Source organism: Oxyura jamaicensis, chromosome 2 (genome assembly GCF_011077185.1).
Source record: "Oxyura jamaicensis isolate SHBP4307 breed ruddy duck chromosome 2, BPBGC_Ojam_1.0, whole genome shotgun sequence".
Taxonomy (NCBI): Eukaryota; Metazoa; Chordata; class Aves; order Anseriformes; family Anatidae; genus Oxyura; species Oxyura jamaicensis.
Window position 1 is genome coordinate 135915078 of NC_048894.1, and position 23783 is coordinate 135938860.

At 41.2% G+C, this 23783-nt stretch overlaps 1 protein-coding gene across 1 annotated transcript in view; it reads left to right on the plus strand.

Moving 5' to 3' along the window:
• Positions 1–21683, plus strand: part of LAPTM4B (lysosomal protein transmembrane 4 beta) — a 59466-nt gene extending 37783 nt beyond the window's left edge. The window contains exons 6-7 of the mRNA XM_035318414.1: positions 1489–1584; positions 21249–21683. Of these exons, the coding sequence (XP_035174305.1) occupies positions 1489–1584; positions 21249–21323 (171 nt within the window). The 3' untranslated portion in view covers positions 21324–21683. The remainder of the gene's footprint in view (positions 1–1488; positions 1585–21248) is intronic.
• Positions 21684–23783: the final 2100 nt, after the last annotated feature.

The following is a 23783-nucleotide window of genomic DNA, read 5'->3' on the forward strand; positions in this document are numbered from 1 at the left end:
GAAAGCTCCACAGCGAGCTGCTTAGTCCCACCAGCCTTGTCTGTGGCATGCTGAGGATCTGAGTTCTGCTCCTCCGCGTATTCTTGCCTCCTGTCTTCCATCCAGCCACTTTGCTCTTTGCTGCTGGCCAGACTGGAACCTCTCCTGCTGGCAGAGGAGATGTGAGCAGTTTGCCTAACCAGTTATAAAAGAAGTGCAGACTCCTAGCTCTTTGCCAGGCAGACTCCTAGCTCTTTGCTATCTGGAGCCAAGTGAGCTCCAGGAACAAAAACAGTGAGGTTTATGATCCTGCGGTAGGAATATTGCTGCAATAACTTTTTTTTTTTTCTTTATGCTGAAAAAAAAAAAAAAGTATTTGCAATAAGGATAAAAAGGATAGAAGTAATTTTAGATTTCAGTAAAAACTTGTACACTGGCAATTTTCTCTGGTCAGGCACGAAAAGGAAGACCACATACTATTCCGGTCATATTGGAATACATTGATTTAATCTCAGATTAAGTGAAAAGGAGTATTGAAACCATGCATGTGATAAATTGAGTCGTCATGTAGTCACCAGCTAGGCTTCCAACCACAGGACAAGGAATCGTATCCTGGGGTTCCTATAATTTTCTTGATGATGGTTCAGACCCCAGACTGCTTGTGCTCTTTCTACTGGTTTGCTTCAGCCTTCTGAATGCTCAGTGACAATATTTAAATGCCTTACCGTGGAGGAATCCAGAACTGGTTTCTGTTTACTTTTTCTATTGTACCTGAGGCATTCTGCATCTGCAACACCTTCTCTGGTTTGTCATGATCTGACTTGTATGTTCATTTTACATGATAAACCTCACCCCTGCCAGTGTGCAGCATCCTATGCACAGCAGTGAGGTGTCTGACTGAACTCACATCTCTGTATTTAGAGAGGTGTCAGGAAGAAAGCTTGCATATATGACCTGCTCATTTAAGTAAAATTGGGGATAAAGAGATATTGGATCACTTACAGAATCCCTGCACAAATTTACAGTCACTGCAGCAAGCCAAGTGACTGTCCCATGCTTCTCTCAGGCTCATATTTACATTAGTATTTCATTTTTTAAATACCCTGGTTTGTGTACAGAGCCCTGAAGAGCATGACTCACTCTGTACTACTCTGCCTGTTCTTTCTACTCCTTTGTTCCTTGGTATCACAAGACAAGCACACAATTTACAGGGTGTTGTGGAAAGCTTCCTTTATGATATGGCCTTTCATAAAGGCACACAACAAAAAGATAGGAAGCTGAAATTTCTCTAGCAAAAGAAAGCTTGATAATCATATCTATTCTTTTTTCCCCTAGTAATTAACTTTTTTATTTGTTTTCATGGAACTTGCAGTATTTATGCTCCCCTTCTGTTCTCAATGTCAAGCCAGAGCTCTTAACCAGTCTAGGTTCAAGAATTTGCACAAGGCTATGGCAAGAATACATATAGTTTATCTTCTGCACGTAATGATAACTCCCTTCTCTTTTCAGGGTTACTTGATAAGCTGCGTGTGGAACTGTTACCGATACATTAATGGCAGGAACAATTCGGATGTGTTGGTGTACATTACCACCAATGACACTGCGGTAAGGACATTAGATCACAGAGAAGATATTTGTCTAATATTGTGTCAGTATCTCTATTTTCTATTAATTTCTGACTCCTTAATTAGCCATCTTCATTTCTTTGAGAGTCCTCATCTGTTGGTTATGTTTAGACCTGAGTTTTAATGGCTTTGGGTGCTGTGGTTGAAGTGACACCTGTTGCTAAAGTACTGGTTTTATTTTATGCATAGTCTGCTAAAGAATCTGTGTTAGGCATAAACTACAGCTGATCTCATGGGCCCAGGAATGCCCCTGGCCCTGAACTCTCCAGCTGTGTGATAATCTCATGTTAAGATGTGAGGTGGCACAGCCCCCACTGCTGTGTGGTACAACATGGGTCATTTAGCCTGTAAGACCACACCACGTGATGCCACAGCTGGAATTATGATCAGTTCAGGGCCTTATTAGGACCCAGGGATGCCATGCTCTACACCTGCTGTGAAATGTGAATTTAGCTATAGAAACTGTGATTTAGGGCACTCAGCACTCAGTGTAGTGCTTTGCACCATCACAAAGAAGATCTAAAAGCAACACAAGTTCAGTGATTCATCTCCCAACGCACGACGGTTTTGTAAAGGAAGGAGACAACGAAACGAGCAACATGAAAGAAGTGAATAAAGAGATTTTAACCACAAAGGATGGAAGATGTCAGTTCACTTTATAGCATCCTAGTGCTGACATGCATAACTGCAGGGTGCTACTGCTAAGCAACATCTTGCTGGTTGTAGAAAGCACAGAATGAATGCAGCCTGGAGTCCCTGGAAAGAGCTAGTTGTGCTTGTGGTGATCTCTGTGGCGCTGCCCCACAGTGAGGGCAGTGTGCCAAATCAGTCCCAGGGTGACACCACTGGTTTATGGAACAAGTTTGTGTAAATTATATCTTCACATAATTGATATAACTGAATGACAGCAGCGCGATCGTGGTTCTTTGGATCATCTGGGTAAAATTTCAGGACTGCCTTCCTCAGGTTTTCCAGAAGCATGGGTGGTCTCCACATGCTGAGACATTAGACCAACAACTTAAAACCATGGGAATGAGTGACTCCTGTGCGGATTCAAGGACTAGAAAACTACAGCTGCTTTCATGTGAAAGCTGTAATTCTCACTTGATCATTTGTCTTCAGCATTTGTAACTCTAGGGGAAACATAAGAAGTTTTACAGGCTACGATCAGAGCTGGCAAACAGGACATTTAAGTATAAAAATATGGGTATATTGAAAGCTAAGACATATTACTATTTTCTTTACTGGAGTCTATTTTGAGTAAAACCAGGAGTTTTATGTGAAATAATTTTGATAGCTCTTTTGTTCAGCCTGTAGGTCATTGTAACTCATCTTCAGCCATTGCTAACTACACAAACCACAGCACTGGAAGGCTCAGCGGTGGCGGAATGTCAGCTGAGCTATCTAGGAAACTAAATTTACCAAGGCTTTTTAAAACCTGTGTTAAAAACACATGCTCCACTGCTGCCTTTACAAAGCAGGAGACTTTGGTTTTCAGACATGCATGGCTATGAGAACTTATCTCAGTACTTTTGTTTACTATGTAAATGCATTTAATTGGCAGTAATCTGAGCTGCCTCCTCATCTTTAAATTTCTTGTATGTGTTTCCGTGGGGAAAGGAGGCCCTTTCACCCTGTTTTACATATGGCATATTCTTGCATTGAGTTCAATTTAACTTTTCTTTTCTTGATCTTACAAGACAGCTACAGCACAGGCAGGTTTTGAGAAAAGCTGTGTGTCCCTGGCTAGTGCCCTGACCACTGGACTTTTCTTCCTTCCCCAGTATTTACATTCTCTTCTTGTGAACATGGCCAGAATCTGTTGCTTTCAGCTACAATGTGTTTGTTGTTCATTCTTTGTAAGTTCAATGCAATGATGTTAGATCAGGTCCTGTAGAAAGCGCTGTGTGGGAATTTCTCAGCTAACCATCTTCTTCACCACAAAATTCTGGTTCAGGAATACAGAAAGGCTCAGGAGCAATGCTGCTGGAGAAGAGTTTCTCAGGCCCTGCCAGAGAGGCAGGAAGAGAGTCCCTAAGAGTTTTTTGAATGCATTACTTGGGGTGGAGGCAAGCCTCATCAAAAGTCATGTCTGAGTGTTTCTCTCCAGCCAGGACGAGTCCCATCACCTCCAGGTGATGCAGTCACTCTCCACCTCTTGCACATCTTTCCCTGACAAACTCCATGGATGCCTGCCATCACCCTGCACTCAGGGATGTGATGGAGGAGCTGACGTACTCCTGAGCAGCCCTTCTTTCTTATGCTCATTGCTAAGCTTCAGCAAGGAACAACAGAATTTGTAGGGTTAAATCTTCATCCTCCTCCACTTTGAATCAGAAGATTGTTTTTCCCTCCCTTTACCTCCCAATCTGAAGACCGTAAAAGATTTTTTTTTTGTGATGCATAGGCTGAAAGAGATCAGCAAAAATCCTTTTTTCACATATTTTTTAAAAAGTAAGCTCAACACAAATGGAAAAAAAAGTGGTTTGAAAACGAAGCGTGGAAGAATAGGACTTAGAAATTTGAGTGCTGAGGACCTTTGAGAGTTTAGGATTCTTGAGTAAGCCTCATAAAAATTCGACATGTTCTGATAGGTCACTGCTGTCTGCTGAATTGTATAACATTCCCCGAACACTCAAGTGTATTTATATATGAAACGATGGTTTTGATGATAGGAAACTTCTTTTGGCAAGGCCCTTCACCCCAATGTGCTTTTTAATTACAAACTACAAGTTTCTGAAAAAATGAGGGTCGACCTCTGCCCTCTACTTCAAAAGAAATGTATCATTTTTAGAATCAAACCTGCTGCCTGAATTCCAACAGAGCTGTAGGTCCTAGCTGTAGGGCATATTCTTGTATTCAGGGATTTTTTATTATTTTTATACATAATTGTCACTAGCACTAGCTAAAAAAATAGCAGTCCATACAAATGGAAGTAAAAATCTGAGCTTAAATATGGGACTGGGCATAATAGCTGCATTTTAGTGTAAAAAGGTTTAAATATATCCTGATACTTCTAAAATCTAGAGATCAGGTCCCAGCTATTATTTCTAATATCACTTGTGCAATATACAAAGTAATGCCTCTCATCTATACTCTGCACCCAAGATTTTTTTTTTTTAAGTTATTTTCAATTGCAAGACATAGCATTACCAAAAACATTTGGTACTTCATACAGGCCAACTGTACGATGTTCAACAAGGCCAAGTGCTGGCTCCTTCTCCTGGGGCACAACAGGCTGGGGGAAAAGTGGCTGGAAAGCTGTGCAGAGGAAAAGGATCTGGGGGTGCTGGTCGATATCTGGCTGAACATGAGCCAGCAGTGTGCTCAGGTGGCCAAGAAGGCCAACAGCATCCTGGTTTGTGTCTGAAATAGCGTGGCCAGCAGGTCCAGAGAGGTGATCGTTCCCCTTTACTCAGCTCTGGTGAGGCCGCACCTCGAGTACTGCGTTCAGTTTTGGGCCCCTCGCTACAAGAAGGACGTGGAGGTGCTGGAGGGTGTCCAAAGAAGGGCAACAAAGCTGGTGAGGGGTCTAGAAAACAAGTCTTTTGAGGAGCAGCTGAGGGAACTGGGGTTGTTTAGCTTGGAGAAAAGGTGGCTCAGGGGAGACTTTATTGTAATTTACAATCATTTTAAAGGAGATTGTTGTGAGGTGGGGGTCAGGCTCTTTTCCCAAGCACCAAGTGATAAGATGAGGAGAAATGGCCTCAAGTTGTGCCAGGGGAGGCTTAGGTTGGATATTAGGAGAAATTTCTTCACTGAAAGGGTTGTGAGGCATTGGAACAAGGTGCCCAGGGAAGTGGTTGAGTCATTGTCTTTGAAAAATATGTTAAAAATTGCATGTACCTTATTTCTATTGTAATTTGCACTCAGGGAAAATAATTATCAGTAAGAGATCATTAACAAATCATCAGCAAACTCATCCTTGAATTCAAAATTCTATGTACCAACAGGATTTATCCTGAAAATGGAAAAAAATGGGTAAACCCATGTTCTCTAAATACAGACAATTAAATTGCCATAGAAAATTGCTTGAATCACATTTGTGTTATGATTGCTTGATGACTGCTGTGTGCCACATTTTGAAGGGACACCCATGCCTGTTGCAAGAGAAGACATGTCAGCTACTGTATTTATTCTTATTTATTCTCTGGTCTGTTAAAATCTTGACAAAATCAAATTCTTGGATGTTCCATTGGCAGATAAATATGAATTTATTTATAGCTTCATAAAGATAATTATTTTCCCTCTTCTGATGTTTGAACAGGGAGTTGCCTGTTCTACCTGCTTGAAAATATATCTAAATTCCAATTTAAATGGAAATATAAAATATATGACTGAGATTTTCTTGAGAAAAACAATCAAGTCCATACTAGCTGAGATGTCATGGCACAAGAGGTAAAAAGGGTCCATAGTTACTTGCTGTCTGCAGCAGCTGTGAACCTTTCTGAGATGCCTGGATTACAGGTCCCTTTCTTACAAAAGGAGGAAACATCTTTAATATAGAGCAACAGTGTTTGGTTCAAAAGAGCAAGAATCTGTGATTTTATTTAAGTGGTTCTCCAGCCCAGCAAGTTGTTCTAAAAATAATAACTGGATTATCTTTTGTTTTACTGCATTTCTTAATTTACCACTGGCAAAGTACATAAGCATACCTGCACATCACATCCAAATGTGATTAGAGGAACAGGCAATTCCTTATGCACAGTTGCATGGGCTTGCTTCTTGATACTTGCTCCTTGGCTCTGTGCGTTTGGAAGTCCTTGGTGGGTCTCACAATGAGTTACCCCATTTCTATCTAAGAGCAAGCCCATCAAGGCTCTCTGAATTCATGTTGAGATTGTATAGGTCTCAACAGCAATTTTCCTCCATCTTCTTCTCGGCTGGCTTTGTGGTGGAAAACTACAAGTGTTGCCTTCCAAGAGACAAGCTTTTGTCTTGTCTGCCCTCACACAGAAGTGCTCTGCCAGTCCTGGTCACCAGCACTCCCCTGCATCTGCTGTACCTTCTTCTGAGATACTCACTGCAAGGATACTTCATTTTTTAAAATTTCCAGTTGTCTCCCTCCATTCCTCCTTACTATCCAATTCTCATGCCACAAAAAAACCATAAGAATAACATCAGTTTGGACTAATTTGGGGGGGAAATTCACAGCACAGAAATTTCCAGTTCTCCCTGATCAAACTGTTTCTTATAAATAACGCTTGTAGATCTGAACTGTAAGGCACCTGATAGCTATAGTTATTAGCTACCAGATAATCTGATTTTTGTCACTCAGTGTAAGTGGTTAGAGCCATACTTTTTGCAAGCGTGCCATCTGGAACAAACAAGCGTCCTCCCGGCTGCTGGCCTTAAATGGGATGCTTACATTACCCCTGTGAGGTGAGACATCCTCCTTCTGTGGCCCCTGCTCTGTTTGACACCAGAGCAGTGCACCCAGCTTGGTTCCATGAACAGTGCGTGTTATGGGGTGTGGGGAACAGCTGGTGCCGGGCTTGGGAACAGCCTGGACTCTAGCCAAAGGTAAGATGTGACCCTGTTATGCACCAGGTAATGGCAGGACCTGGAGATCCAGCTGTGTACCTGAGTCACAACAGCCTCAGGGTTGCTCAAGAATCATCTCACCCCTCTAAGCTTTATTCCAGAGGTTTTGGCATGGCAGTAAGGTGGCTCCCACGCAATGAACCATAGTAACCTGAAGGTTACTTTTTCTACTTTCCCAGTCTGGGACTGCTTTTTCCTGCCAACTGCTTCGAGCACTCCATGGATGAAGATCGGTTTTCTACACTGATTTAAACTGTGACTGCAGTGCCATGGAAATGATTGTCTGATTTGGAAAAATTGCCAAGTTATGAGTGCAGAGGATTACTCAAAGTTAGAGATTTTGTTCTCCATAGCAGGAATGGCTCCTTTGTGCTCTTGGGCAACCAGGGGATTTTGTTATTTTATTTTTAACACTCACCATAGCCAATCAGTGGAAGCCAATCTGGTCATGCTGCCAGTGAGGATAAAATGTAAAGCCATAAATCTCTCCTCAAATTGGGATTTAGATTCTTAGGTACTTTCCCAAATTGCTCTAACGAATCCTATCTGACATACATTTATCTGCAATGGTTAATAAGTTATTTGGTAAATTATTCATTTTTGGTTTTGTCTTCAGCACAGATACATTCCTTTTGTGGACGTGACATCAACCAAGTAGTCTGTAATAATCTGCCAACACTCTTCATTTGTTTGTTTTCCCTTTCCCAAAGCAATAGAGACCTGTTTGAGAAGTGCAGTTAGGTCTTTCATTCCTGGGGGATGATTCCTCTGAGCAGAGGAAGGAATAATCTTGGTGAGCATGGAAGAGCCACTCTTTGTGTTATTGTCCTATTCTGCATGTGTGGAGGGTGATTAGTCTGTGTACAGAAGGAGAGAAGGATCCTTAGACTCTTGCCAATTAAACAGAAGTGCGAGATGGAGCCCAGAGGCAGACAAACTGTGCCCAGGAGTTCTTGTTTCTGGTAGGCTCTTTGGGACCTGTGATTTCCAAATACTGAGCCAGTTTTGAAAGAGTACGTGTCTGAGTTCAAGGTACCTTTGAGAAAATTCCTGCTTTAAAGGTATTTTCCATAATGCAGCATAAAATTCCTAGAAACTTGGCAATGCTCACCAAGAAGTTGGTCTTGCATGGTGGTTTGTATGCATACCGTTATGGCTGGGCCACTACATCAGAGGCATCTTTTTCCACTGAGTAGTAACCATGAGCATACTTTGGAGTGAGCACACACCACAAACGAATACCTCTGCCATGACTCACTCTAAGCCCTTCTTGGAGCCTCCAGCTGCGTGCAGGCAGAGGAGCTCCCACCTTCCCTGGTGGAAGCTGTCTGATAAAACCTGCAAGAGGGAAAGCAGGTAAAAAACAGGAGGCAGAGAAAGAGGAAGAAGAAGCAGAGGCAAGAAAAATATCACAGTATATAAACAGAACTACCGAGCACTTGAAGTAAAGGTGGTAATTAATTAGTAGCCACGAGTAATAGTCTGCATGAGATCTGGAAGTGTTGTTTAAGGGCTGGATCTGTTTCTCTGCAGAATGGCTCTTACGAGCTCAAATTGTACATTCCCACTGCAATGTCTTTAATCAGAGATTCTTCAAAGGGCTCAAGTCCCACGTGGATGCCAGCATTCACGTCTCTCTCATGTGTGTGCACTTCCTCTTCTAATTGATTCTGAGTTGCAGAAAAGTATCCTAACAGTCTGCTTCTGCCAACAAACAGCGATATGGCTGCTCCAGCACTTCACTTTCTACCTGCAGTGAAGTCTCATCCTTTGTCAGTTGTCCTTTAATCTTAATGAAGAGATTGTGTTGCTGCTGCTGCCTTTTTTTTTTTTTTTTTTTTTTTTTTCCCCAACCTTTCCCATCTTCCTATCATCTGTACACAGCTCTTTCTTCCACTGCTTCCTTGTTTATGCAAGGATTTTCTCTTAAATTCCAGCATTCCCTAAGGTCAAAATTGCTTCATGCTGCCTGCTTGCTCTGTTACTTAGGGCTACTTGCTAATCACAATTTTGGTTACAAGTCTCACCTATTACTTACTGGATGATGTTGGAAGCCAGCTGTGCTGCTCAGACAGGCTATTAATGGTGTTAATTTGGGGCAAATGCCCTTAAAAATTAAAAATAAGGCTTACAGAACACTTTCAGTTGTCAGTACAGTCATTAAACTTACATTTACTTAGAAGTTGAATTACAGATCAAAATACACGTTTATCTATTTTCCCCAGTGCAATTTAAATAAATAAATAAATAAATAAATCTAGTGCTGTTTTCAGCTCAAATACTGGAATTACTCTAACATATGAAAATCAGTAAGAAGTTTGAAATAGAGAGAAATTGTTTTCACTGTTCATAATTAAATTTAAAAGGAAAAGACATAACATAGAGATGTGTAATTTGAATCTTCCAGATCTTTTTCAATTCACTAATTGGGAGTGTTGCAATGTAGGAAAAAGATACAGAGTGTTTATAAAGTTGGAGAGTTTCTTTACAGACCCTTTTTTCTAACAGGCTCAATTCATTACCATCTGGCGGCTGCTGTTTTGTGGGCTTGAAAAAATGAGTTAGGTCTTAGGTATAATTCTGAGGATATATATCAGCACAGCAAATGCTGATGACAGTTTAAATGCTTACTGCCAAGGATATATGGGTGTACAAGCTGAGCTCTGTGAGAGTTTCTAGGACAGGCTCGAGCTGTAGTTACACTGTGCAACGAATGATGGGGGAAGCCTGAATCCATCCCAGCAGCACTCTTCAGACCGGGAAGTGCAGCAGGATGCAAGATGCCAAGCCCTGGCAACAGCTGGCCATGCTGTGGCTCTCTAGCCACAGAGCTGGCCCATGCTGGAAGCCCTGCTCCTCTGCTAAGCTGCCTTTCATCATTAAAGCTAGCTCAGCCTTTGCATCACACCCCCTTGCACAGCGCGAGTCTGGCCATAGCCAAGTGCAGGAGCAACTCCTTGCACGTCCCAGATTTTTTAGCCCTGAGCCACTGTGCCAAAACTTACCCAGCACCCTAAGCTGGATGCAGAAATAGCATCACGTCCTCTGTAACTTGGGTGGGAGGGAGCTGCCGTCGCTGGCAGTTCAGTAGGTGGCATTGTTCTCCTAGAGACTGCGTTGAGGCGGTGCTCAGCACCGTATCACAGAGGAGTACACGCAGCTGCGGCTGTTTTGCCGAGGGTGTGACAACAATCCAGAAGGCTGACTTCCTGCAGTTGTTAGCTTCTGGTGATTTCTGGACCATTCTTCCAGTCTGTCTTCATTTTCCGTAAAGGCGATAGCTTCCAGTAGAGCAACTGCTTTCTTCCCAAGCCTCCCTCAGGGCACTTTATGGATGTAGGACTTCCTCCACTGCAGCCTGCCCTGGGCTGCGCAGCGCTTATGGTCTCGGTCCTCTGTCTTATGAGCAGTGAGGAAAGCAAGGTCTGTTTTAACTGAACTCTGTGACAAACCCTCCTTAACTCTGGAAAGAACAAGGCTGAGCTGTTAGTTGTGTGCCAAACTTAGATGTGAAAAAAATCATGAAAGCTTCTGTTTGACAGGTGCTTTGCAAATGTGATTTACTAACATTAACAGATTTCCACAAAAACACACGGCTTTTCCCTCAAGCTGTCAATTCATCACCTTTCATGACACCAGTGCTTTGTAGTTTTAACACAGGACTACAATAATTCTGTTATAAACAAGGGCTTTCATTCAGCTTTCACTAGGAAATGCCTAAATGCACTGTGCAATATATAGATACATTTTTTGCATAAACATAGTAATTAGTGAAAAATATTTATGGACGACAGAACTAGGCATCTCAAAGTCCCATATCTTACTGCTCCCAAACACTATGATGAGATTTCTACCCCCAGATTTTACCATCTCTCTGCTGTGGTGCCAAAGACCAGTGTTCGATCACCCCACGTCCCTAGGCAGATAGGGAGGGAAAAATGGTCCAGCTGGTGAGATGAAGATAAAATGGAAGCCTTTCCAGCAGTATCTGTAATGCAAACATGTCTGATAACAACACTCGTGGGAGATGACCATTCCTACTAAACAATTTGGCTGCCCTGTGTGAGCTATTTATAGGTTCCTGTCTTTTTAACTCTTGAGTGGCAGCAAAATGTAATCATAAGAGGAGACAAGGCTGGAGATGCATGTTAATAATTAAAAAATCCCTCAGAAGATTAGTGTGCTCTCAGTCTCTGCACTCAGGACAACACACCGACCATTTGGTACACAGAATTGAAATATACATCTCCAAGTCATCAGTACTGGTGACATGCAGTCAAGTACCCCTTAGGAATCATATATTCATCCAGCAAATGCTCATTTTGAAAGCCTGAAGGATGTGCTCTGTCCACACAAGATCATGATGCACGACAGGAGGTGCAGCAGAAGAGGGCTGGCCAATATGTAGGAAAGGCTTCAGTGGCCTGGGGTGAACTATCACTCCATGCCTTTGAATGGGGAGGGTAATTACACCATTATTCTGGATGACTTTTATGAGGTTGCACATGATGAAAAAAAAGGCAATAGTTTCCTCAATCCAATTTTCTTCCCACGCAAGAGCAATCACAATCTGTCCCTAAATATTGCTGTGTCCTCGTAATATATACATTTATTCATCTATCTGTAGCGCTGAAAACATTGTGCTGTTTCATTACAGAAATCCATGAACTCATGTAAAGTAGCTTAGACAGTGTCTTGGAGAGCTGGTGGCTTGGAGTAAATAAGCAGTTTTGGGAAAGGAAAAAAAACACAACATACCAACTCTAACTCTGTACAGATGATTTTTCAGCATCGAGGCCTACTTTTTGTCTGAATGGAATTATGAATTATCTCAGAGCTATTCTGCTTCCAGTTAGTCCATCTGTAATCATTCTGGTGTGGTTTCTAATGGAAATGCACACATACAAACATACAAACTTCCTGTCCATGTCGAGAGGAAGGTTTCCTGGGATTTATTTGACAAATAAAAAATCATGAAACACTGAAACAAATCGTAATTAACTAGCACGTTTGGGGCAAACTTTCAAGCAAATTCAGCTGTAAATAAAACACAGAAAAACATTTCCTATTTGATATTAAATACTATTTGGCTCTGATATGAAGCTCTGGTCCTATATCCAGGGCTGTTTTTAACTGGGGATAGAGGAAGGAGAAGAAGGCAGATGGGAAGCTTTTTTTGTAAACATTGCTCTTGTAACTTTTTTAAAAACAGTTCCTTCGATTGCACTCATGTGACCAGGGCAGCCATTTACACTGTAAACAGCCACCTTGAAAGCAGATATTTCTAAGCATCAGAGAAAAAGAATTGCTTCCACAGGGCTGTTGATCTCATCTGGAAGAACATAGCTAACACAGGTCAAGTGGGAGAAAGTGCCTGGTCCTCTCTTGAGCATGGAGAAAGAAAGCTTCATTCAGATGGATGTCAGCTCCCTCAGCACCCCTCCTGCTTCTCTAACTTGCCTCATCTTAACCTTGCCAGTCACGGCCTCTCCACATATGCTTGCACTGCTCTCCTCCATCTTCATTTCTTTTTTTGTTACCTCTTGCACTTCTCTTTCTTCGACATCTACCACTAATCACTGTGGTCCACATGGATATCTCACCTGATCCAGCAGAGCTGTCCATGCATGTACATGCTCAGCTGCAGCTAAAAGCTAAGCCCTTCTTTCTCCAGTGCTTACCCTTCCTGCAACATTTAGTAACTGCTTCTTGCCTAAGAATTACTCTTATTTTTCCTGTTTCTTCACTCTGAGGAAAAAGCTCCCTCTTCACCAGAAGGCTGTCAGTCTTTTCATACAGTCAGCATAAAGTGTGTCTTCATGCTCATGGGTTTAAAGGCTTTTCTCTTAATGGATTTAGTTTTAATACTTCCTGATTCAGTCAATCTCTCTCTTGACAGTCTCAACATGCATGATCCATTCTTCTTCCAGGCCAAATTCTCCATCCAGCTGTATTTTCACCCAAATCTTCTGGGTATACTAATAATCACCCTAAAAGTTTCTGTTAACACGTTTTAATTTTACATTTTCCTCTGTCATCTGACTTCTCAAAAAATGAAGCAAAGAAAGAAACAAAAAAGCATACATTGCCAATTTGACAGGAAAACATTGCAAAGAGAGACTCATTCTCATCCTTTTCTGTGTGCAGAGTGAAGCGATCAGAAATGCACACAGAAATCTTCTTTCCCCAGGTGACCTTCACAATATTTGTCTCCAACAAGAGGAGAGGGCTGTTGGGATTATCTTGAACCGGACAGGTCATGTCAGCAGCCTTCCCTTCAGAGCTGTTTGTAGGCTGTCTGCTTGCTCCACTGCAGCTGAACGTGGTTTAGGTTGCTGTTAATGGCTTCTCACGGCACCGCAGCTGCGGAAGGAAATCCCTCTCCTCTTGGCCGGGTGAATGACAGGAGAGCAGAGAAGTAAGCATGGAGTTAGACAATGTGATTGCACACCATGAAGCCCACTGCAGACCACACAACAGTACCACCTGTACATTTATCATGCCTTGCCTCCGTCGGTACAAGTAGGTGCTTGGTCTCATGCTGGGATTACTGAGATGAAAAGAACCCAGAGCAGAGGATTTTTGCAACTAGGCTTGTGTGGCTGGAGGCTTCATATTGCAATCAACTGTCCCTGATGCATCAGCCCTGTGCAACATCGAGGAGAAATTTTATCCTGGATTTGGAAAGGAAGGGGAAAAAAAGGCTAGCCACAGCAGAGACCTTCAGTAACTCTTTATTTCAGCCCGCAGCTGTGCCAGCAGTCCTCCCGTCAGCACACCGGCACTGCATGTTGGGCAGAAGTTCCCGGACGAGGAAATTCCTGTGGTTCAGCACTTTTACCCATGACTTGGTCCAGCAACACTCCGGTGATTCCCGCCCTGGCTCTGCCATATTCTCCATCACTTTGTGGTTACTCTCCTCCCTTTTTAAGTAAACAGAGAGAAAGGCCTGTACCCATTGACACTTTGTACATCAGCTGCGTGAGAGAAAAGGCTCCTTTTGCTCTCTCTCTCTTTCCTCTCTGTGTATCTGCATGGGCCTTCTGTAGGAATTCCTGGTAATGGTCTGGGTGTCTGGGATGCAAATGTCACTTCTGCAGGAGAATGAGAAGTGCTGCACACATAGCTGTGGTGGAGAGTGTGGGGTAAACATTTCCAGGCATAGGTCAAATATTTAGCAAATATACATTTTGTTTGTAAGTATTTCCACAATTTAGGCCATGTTTCATACAGTCATATGCAAGTTTCACCCAAGAGAGTTTTAAATCTGTCTTTAGGTCTGGAACACCTTTCAGGATGTTTCAAATAATGTGCCTGTTTTACAAATGTGAAATCCTTCTGCAACCAAGTCAAATGGTTTGTTAAAATGTCAGAGACAGGACCAGGACTGAATTGCAGTAGTGATGACCCTAATCCTACTCATTGTCATCTGTCCCTCTTTATATATCATGTATTAATGTAGTGTGAAGTCCTTTAGTGTGAAGGTCTGGAGCTTTTATTGAAAAAACTCTCAGGTGGTGTTTGCCACAACCCTCTACAACGTGTTCACATTGCTCCACGAACTCTCTTAGTAAAACTGGAAGTTGCTGCACCATGGAAATGCTCACCCAGGTTATAGGGAGCTGGAAGATGAACACTTGTTTATGAAGTGCTAGAGTTCAAGCACGTATTCCTCCCAAATTCATGAAGTGATACTCTGTGTTTCACAGCACAGCTGAAGTACAGAGCATTCATAAGGCTGGTCCCAGAACAAGCCTCTCACTTCAAGAAGCGGGGAGGGGTCTTGTTCATGGCTGAAGGAAGAATTCTCAAACGCTAGGCAGCAGCGCGTTCCTCCGTATTTCATACATTAAAAAAAAAAAAAAAAAAAAAAAAAAAAAGTAAATTATTTAAATTATATTACAGTAAATCTGTGGTTTTTTACAATTTTTTATCCAACCTGATTGATGCATAGTTTTTTGTTTGTTTGTTTGTTTGTTTGTTTTCCCCAAATCTATTCTATAATTTATAATCCTGGCTTTACAGACAGGAGATTGAAGGGCTGATGCATCTCCAAGTTGAGGTTTGAGAAAACATCTTGAATGCTGACTACCACCATCAGCACTTACCAAGAATTTTTTAATCTATAGCTATTTTTGACATTATCAAGTACATTTCTGTGCTAGGAATTGACCAATAAATAAATAAATAAATATTTTAGAGTTGTTTTTAACAATGTTTGCGTCTAACAAGACATCAACAAGGTATTTTGCCATGGGAACTCACAAAAGCCTCACATAGCTGCTGCCAGCCAAAATATTGTTCAAGCCAGAAGCTGTTTTGTGACAATTGTATGATTCCACTCAGTGAAGAGTACAAACGGTTGTGGGAAAATGTTATTCAAAGCTCTCTGAAGACACAGCAAGATTGCTGTTAAGTTCAGTGAGTCTTAGTCAGGTCCTCAAGAATGCAGAAATAATCAATTCATCAAATATTTAAGTTTACTCACACGGGACTAAGCACATTTTGTCCTGTAGAAATGTACTAGACACCAAACATATCTAAGATCTTGAGTTCAAACAGGAATACATGCAGCAGTATGAGAGAACTTGCACATATGATGAAGAAAGAAAATTTTGTACTGGAAATTCAGCTAAATGGGGAAACAGCTGCAAAAAATATAGAAGGATTATTGAAATGATGCAATCCCCCCCACCCCCCTAAAAAACAACAACTTTGGGCCAAGATTAATTCTGAACTATTTGAATATACAAGTATTTGCCAGTGTTTCTTTTTAAGCATATTTCTAAGCAATAACTTTAAGAACTTCCGCTCAAAAACAGATTAACCAAGAAGTAAAAAATAAGAAATGGCATATGCTTAAACTAACTGAATATGTTATAGCCAGTGGAAAACTTATATGGTAATTATTTCTTCCAGAGAAGGTCATTCTTTATCTTGCACTTTAAAATAGAGAGAAGCTTATGTAATACAATTATCCAAATAAGTTAGATGACACCAGCTAAGTCAGGACCAGGATTTCTTATGGGTCAGTTCAGGATTATTTCTGTGTATTATACAAGACTGCTTATCACAAAATGCTTAACTGATATTGGGAGCAAAGCCCAGCACCCAGGACTCTCTGTCCCACTTAAGCATTAACTATGGGGCTATGGAGCCACACTTTCTCTTATTTTCTTTCCTTCCTTCCTGATTATTGCAGACTTGGATTTATGACAACAGAAGGGTGGAAAATGGCCTTCCAACCTACCTGATAACCTTCTGTCTGAGGCATTCATATGAGAGATGGGGACTTTGGATTTGAACTGTCTTGGTTTGGGAGCCCTTGGAACTCTGATCTCACAGTCTCTGGGCAATGCTTTTTATCACTAAACATTATACAAACAGCAAGTAATGTCAGCTCCTTTTCTGGACACATATTAAAGGATGATCCATGGTTTTTAAATACAGTTTTAGGGGTTGTGAAAGAAGTTGGGAACTTCTGTCCTTTGGATTTTAGGCATCCTATAGGACCGGACGTTAATCTTTCATACGTGCTAGGTGGTCTAGCCATAAAACCCCAGAATTTCACTTCACAGGAATCACTGGGTTCCATAGAATGGGAGCCCTTTGTCTTTGTCACTTCGAAGTTATTATTAAGAGTAATCTCAAATACTCTGTGAGCATTAGTCTCAGAACATCCAGGGGAACAAACATACATTTTTCTCAATTCACAACAAACAAACAAGGAAACGCTCTAATGTAGTGCCCAGGAAGCAAAATGCTTCAGTTGTTTTAGTGCATATTCTGCCTTGGGGATACCATGGACCTAAAGTATTTTTGACATTCATTAATTTTTTTAGACTGCATCCATTCTATTTAGGTTCCCAGATAAAACTGAATAGTGAGTTTCTGTCTACTTTTCCAGCTTCTGAATTCACACTTTGGCTCAGTGACTGGCTTCCATTTTAAGTCTCTAGAGAACTTAATGCTTTGCCAGAAAAATTAAGCAGTTTTATGTCCAAGGAACTTATCTGCTTCCATTAAACCTGTTGAGATTTAAAATTAAGACAATAGGTGAGAAAAACACCATCATCCGGATTTACATCTCAGCCACTTTGGTATAGGTTCTTCCATTAAAATTCTAATGGAATTCTCTTTTTCTTTAGATTTTTGTAGGTGGTTAACTGTTTTAACAGTAAAGATCTAAAAGCTGAGACAGTTCAGCTCTTGTCTTTCTCCCTTTGGCCAAAATGGACTTAACTGAAAGGACAGAAAAATTATTAAGGGAAAAAATGTCCTAAAACTGTTTCTGTCAAAAACAATTACAGGGTATTCTTACAGGCAGAGTTGCAAGATTTATAATTATAGTGTTTTAAGTGTTATTAAAATTTTCTTGGAAGCTGAATGATGACTATTTATACTTACAATTGACAAATGATTAAGTAACAGTAAAAAAAAAAAAAAAAAAAAAAAAAAAAAAACACACATTGACTGAAAGAAATCCAGTCCATATATTCTTTGTCTAACTCAAACACTGCTAGGCAAAGGTAGTAATTTTGAATACTGCTTATTCTGCACTCATTGTTTTTTACAGCTCACAATTCTGTTCATGTCAAGGAAATGGATGATGAGGGTACTCCAGTATTTAAACACAAAAATGTGTGGGGTGTAAGCCTGTAAACTCATCGCTGATGGAACTATTCACCAGCAATAATAACCCTTACCAGCAATAAAGTGACCCTAGACCTTGCAGAAATTTGAAAACACTCTTTAGCCTTCTACCGTAGATAATTTATTATGAAACATACGGACCTCTTCAGTGACATCCCGAGCTCATACCTCATACACCTTGAATTTTCCAGCAGAAGTCCATATCCCTTATCATATCACCAATGGCTTCTCCAAAATGTCTCCTCTAGGTACTTCTGTCTTTCCTCTCTTCTTGTGGAACTGTTGGGAAGTCAGAAAGCATTTTCTGGGGCTCCTTGGGGTCATTGACCCACATATGATTTTGGGGGTCCATGGAGCAAAGCAGAACATTCACCTCTCCAGAGCATGGTAAGAGCCTCGCGAGGAGGCTCTTCTATCAGATGGATTTCATTTCACACAAGGGTGAAGGCAGCCAAGAAGAAGCTCACTTGTACCTGCAAATCCTTCAGGAGACCTACTGCAAATGACAATAACCACAGTGCTGAAGTAGTAATATTGATGTAACCACAGTAGTTTTAGGATTCATTGATCTAAAAGAGAGGATCAGAGCACAGGGAGAGGTATTGTTCTTTATTAATCAACTGGTAGACTTGGGAAATGGACAGCTTTATGGATTGAGTCTGCTGTCATTTCATATTATGCCTGATGAAATAGACTACGAACCTGAAAGGAATAGACAACAGTTTGGGGCTGAGCATTACAAGAATGCAAAAAGAAAGCTAAATCATCACAAAGTGAACTTATTTCATTTTTAAACATCTATGAATTAGGTTTAATTACTAATTATATTGTTTTATAAGCAACTAATGAATGTGTTTCAATACATTTGAGAAACTAGTGTTTTTTTCAGAAACGTGAGGATTTTACTAGAGACCCTAGAAAACTTTTAAACTAGTGATCGGCACCAAGGATAGGATCTCAGTTTTAATGTTCTTCACAGTTTACATGTTCTAGCAATGAGACTTACTGAGGTTATATTGTAACTTATATATATATATATATTTTTTTTATCACCACATTTATATAAAGTTCTATATGCTGTTCTGATTTCACTAGATAAGTATTCTGCCTTAAGTTGTTTACACTCTTTAAAGTTGACACAATTTATTAAATGTTTTTTTAATACAGAGCTTTTTAGATTTTGTAGTGGATATGTGCATGATGTATTATATTTACAAGCTCAAGCTAATGGTATTCGTAAAGAGCAACAACTTTGACAATTTCCTTTTCTAAATGATGAAACTTTTTTGATTAATGGCTGAAGATGCAAAGGTATCTGTTTTGTAATCCAACAAACATGTGCACAGATGTACTTGAACACACAGTGCATGTTAGTAAACTCACATAAGGACAACGTGAATCACCCTTGGAACCATCCTACAAACGGCTGATCCAAAGCCTATTTAAATCTATAGAAAGAATCACAGAATCACAGAATCACAGAATTTCTAGGTTGGAAGAGACCTCAAGATCATCGAGTCCAACCTCTGACCTAACACTAACAGTCCCCACTAAACCATATCCCTAAGCTCTACATCTAAACGTCTTTTGAAGACTTCCAGGGATGGTGACTCCACCACCTCCCTGGGCAGCCTGTTCCAATGCCTCACAACCCTTTCAGTAAAGAAGCTCTTCCTAACATCTGACCTAAAACTCCCCTGGCGCAACTTTAGCCCATTCCCCCTCGTCCTGTCACCAGGCACGTGGGAGAACAGACCAACCCCCACCTCTCTACAGCCTCCTCTAAGGTATCTGTAGAGAGCGATAAGGTCGCCCCTGAGCCTCCTCTTCTCCAGGCTGAATAAGCCCAGCTCCTTCAGCTGCTCCTCGTAGGACTTGTTCTCCAGGCCCCTCACCAGCTTCGTCGCCCTTCTTTGGACCCGCTCAAGCACCTCCATGTCCTTCTTGTAGCGAGGGGCCCAAAACTGAACACAGTACTCGAGGTGTGGCCTCACCAGAGCCGAGTACAGGGGGACGATCACCTCCCTAGCCCTGCTGGTCACACTATTTCTGATACAAGCCAGGATGCCGTTGGCCTTCTTGGCCACCTGAGCACACTGCTGGCTCATATTCAGCCGACTGTCCACTATCACTCCCAGGTCCTTCTCCACCTGGCAGCTCTCCAACCACTCATCTCCCAGCCTGTAGCTCTGCCTGGGATTATTACGCCCCAGGTGCAGGACCCAGCACTTAGCCTTGTTAAACTTGTTAAGATTCCCACTGTTTTTATTATGTTGTGGCTGAGGTCCAAAATAGTTGACCACGGATGTTTCTTCACAGAAGATGTATTATCAACTTCTTTAAAAACTGGTGAAATCCTCTCATGGCAAAACTCCCATCAGTTTTAATGGTGTCAGGGTTCTCCCTGTGCATGTTTAGACATTCAGCTTCATGTGCCCTTTAATGACCAAGAAGTGATGTTGATATATCTGGAAATTCCATTGTGAATAATTTATTTTCAGCCGCATAAAGTATCTCTGACAATGCACCACAGCTGATATTTTTACACGCTATCGATAGGTTTTAGGGAATGCACACTCATTCTTCATTCAGACATCCATTTTACTCTCAGTCCCTGCTGGGTTCACAGACCAAGTGCTCTTTCACCTTTTCACATGCAAGCTACTTAATATCTGTGCTGGTGACTCTAAAAAAATGGCATGATAGCTAGCATGCTGGCTTAAAGAAGTAGAAACCTTGGTTCAAATCCCTCCTCTGCCCTGTGTGGCCTGAACTTGCACCTCCCATGCCCTAGGAAGCTGCCTGGCCTCCCATGAATGGGGATGATATACGATTAAAGCTGTCCTAATTTCTATCAGATGTTTAAGTATTTACTAAAGAGCTTATGGTAATATATGTCTTTCCTCTCACAGCTGAGAGCCCCTAAAGCACAAAACTGGAGATTTATTTAGACATTGGTAATTTGTTCTCAATTTTCTTTCCTTCTCCCCACCCCAAAATAACTCTTTGCTATTCCAGTGAGAGCTCAGAAAGAGAGGTCTGGGGGACATTCCTCACTCTGGTTTAGCAGCCTGAGACTGCAGGCATGGTTTAAGCACTCTAGAGAGAGGACAGCTGCAGAATAAGCAGCTATTGTCACCATCAGATTGAAGAAATTCAGGTACTGGCAAGCAGTGGCCTTTGGCTGAAATTGCGCTGTCACAGGAGTCAATAAGAATGAGGAGAAATCTTATTTTCCTTCATAATGAAAACCAACACATAAATGGAAAAGAAGGACCTTCAAACTAACACTATTTCATTTTCTAAATAATCAGCTCCTGATAACCCTTTTTTGTTATTTTTTAACACAAGCCCCTTTTTTTTCCTGTAACTTTTATCAGTTGGCTTCTTTTTAGAAAATATAAACTTTCTTTTTTTCTTTTTTTTTTTTTTTTTCCTTTCCTGCAGGTGCTGTTGCCACCATATGATGATCCTGTGAATGGAGCTGCTAAAGATCCACCACCACCTTATGTGTCAGCATAAGTGAGAGCGTGCCGTGTACCTAGGGAGGATAGCTTTACTTTTCAGACACTGGAGCAATAGTTTGATAATTTCACTTGCAGGATATAACCTCTGTGGGTTATATGTTGCTGTTTTGCTGACATATTGAAACCTAAATTGTATGATTAAAATTCTGTAGATAGTTTTAATAATTTGCTGCAACTACTGTAGTGTGCTGAACTCGTTTCAGAACAATTCTGGGTAGCATTAAGTTGCTGAATAGCTTTGTCCACCACATCTGATATGCAGTGCTACAGGATGGAGAACTTGGCATTCTCAATCAGGTTCAGAGTGTGATGCCCTTTTTTTTTTTTCTTTTTTTTAATTTATAAAACTTCCAAAGCATTACAAATGTGTTTCTCAGATGCCCACTTTGACCTTCAGAATACAGACCAAATCCAAAAAGTGACATTCAGCTTCATTCCTGTTCTGCGAAAATCTATGAGCAGGCATGCTTACTCATATGAAAAGTGATGACTGCAGGAAGGATGAAAGTTATGTACTAGTCTCATCAACCTGGCTAGTGAGGAACCAATTTAATGGGGAAAAATAAGCATGGGAAATCAGAGTGGACAAAGCACTCTGTGATGTGTAACAAGCTGGAACCTGTGGTCTACAAGGACTCAGTCCCAGCCTGTAACCATTCTAATGGTCAAAAAAAAACAACCGACCAAACAAACAAACAAACAAAAACAAAACAAAACAAAACAAAACAAAAAACTTCTTCCCAACTTCTGGTAATTTTCTTTTCCTGCCTATACAACATTTTCGTCTCCAGAAACTCCTCAAATAGCATTTTGAGGTCACAAACTCCCTGTTTTTAAAGTCCCATGGGTAGGTGGCAAAGCTGCATCTTTCGCACTCAATATGCAAATGTTTTCCCATTGGAATGTGCCTGTAAATATCGCAGTGTTCTGCTGGGTGTGAAGTAAATTATGCAGATTCCAAGATATACGTTCCCAGCCTATGGGAAACTTATGCATGTACCTTCCTGGAGCATTAGCAGATACCTTTAGCGTGCTTCTTGTATACATCAGCGTGAGGATTTCAGATTCCCTTTATAACCAAACTGGTTATGCTGAGAATCTTCCTCATGGGACTCATCCATCCACGAATGCTTGCGTGAGGTATTTTTTTTTCTTCCCCAGAGAAGTGCCTCCTGCACATGTAACTTTTTTTGTTGCTGACGAAGATCCTACTTTTTACTGAAAAGGATCAGGACAAGGAGATATAATGTCTATCTCTACCTCTCACCGCTCCCCCTCTGGTGCCTCCTCTGCATTTGGGGTGATTGAGCAAGCTGAAGCTGATGCCATTGCACAGAGGAAAATTGCAGTGCAGAGCTGAGGGATGGTTTGGAGGGGCACCAGAAGCACCCAGGGGCCATCTCTGCTGTGGCTGGGCTGGCATGTGAGCCCACACCCTTCCCTGGGAGGACGCCTGTTCTCGCCTTCAGTGCATTGACTCCATCCTGCAGATCAAAGAAGAGTGGAGCTTTTCCTGCCTTTTTCTGGAAAAGACCTTTCCAGGGGAACACAGGACCAACAACTTCTTTTCACAGAGGTTCTCACCGTGACCTGTCCTTGCAGAGGCCATGGAAAGAAGCTCTTTCTGCCTGTCTTTTCCACATCCCCGGGAAAAAGCATGTCCCTATCTGCCTCATGGCATCTTACTTTGTGGGTCATTCATACTGATATCAAGCTAAGCAATGTTTTTGACTGAACCAACCCTTAAGTCCGTCCATTGATCTCTGTCACAGTCCCATTGCTTCCTTCAGAATAACTCCATGTATAATGATCTCATTGCAGTTATCTTCGGGAATTAATCTGAATTTAGGGGGTCGGGCTGGTTGGGCTTCTGAGCTTCATTTTCTTTCATTCTTGACAGATTTGTGAAGGATTTTAAATAGCCATCTGTTTGAGAAAAGCTGGTTGTAAATACATCGCATCTGTGTATACAAACTTCTCTACAATAAAGGGTGTTTCCTCAAAACTGTGGAAATATTTTTGTTTGTTTGTTTTGTTTTGTTTTTTTTTTTTGCTGGTCTCCTAAGCACAAACCTACACTGATTCCTCTGCAGTCAATCTGACACAGTAGGATGTTTTCTGTAAATTAAGTAAGCAGAAGTTTTTCATCCAACTTCCCATCCATATTGTGTAAGAGGAGAACAGAATAGTAAAATTATCAGATAATTTGTTGTCCAATAAAAACAAGAAATAATTGAAGTTTCTATTTTGTTGTCCAGAACTGTTTCCCAGGTCTGATGAAGTGTGTGATGCAGAACAGGGATATACTGAGCTCTACTGCAAGCTATGGCTTCTTTTTTTTCCACCTCATTACAGGGATAATATTGTGCTAATTCACATGAAATTTGTGTAGACTCTGGCTTGTCCAACTAAAAAGAATTCTTCACGCATACCATACGTGCGTAAGTGTGACTGC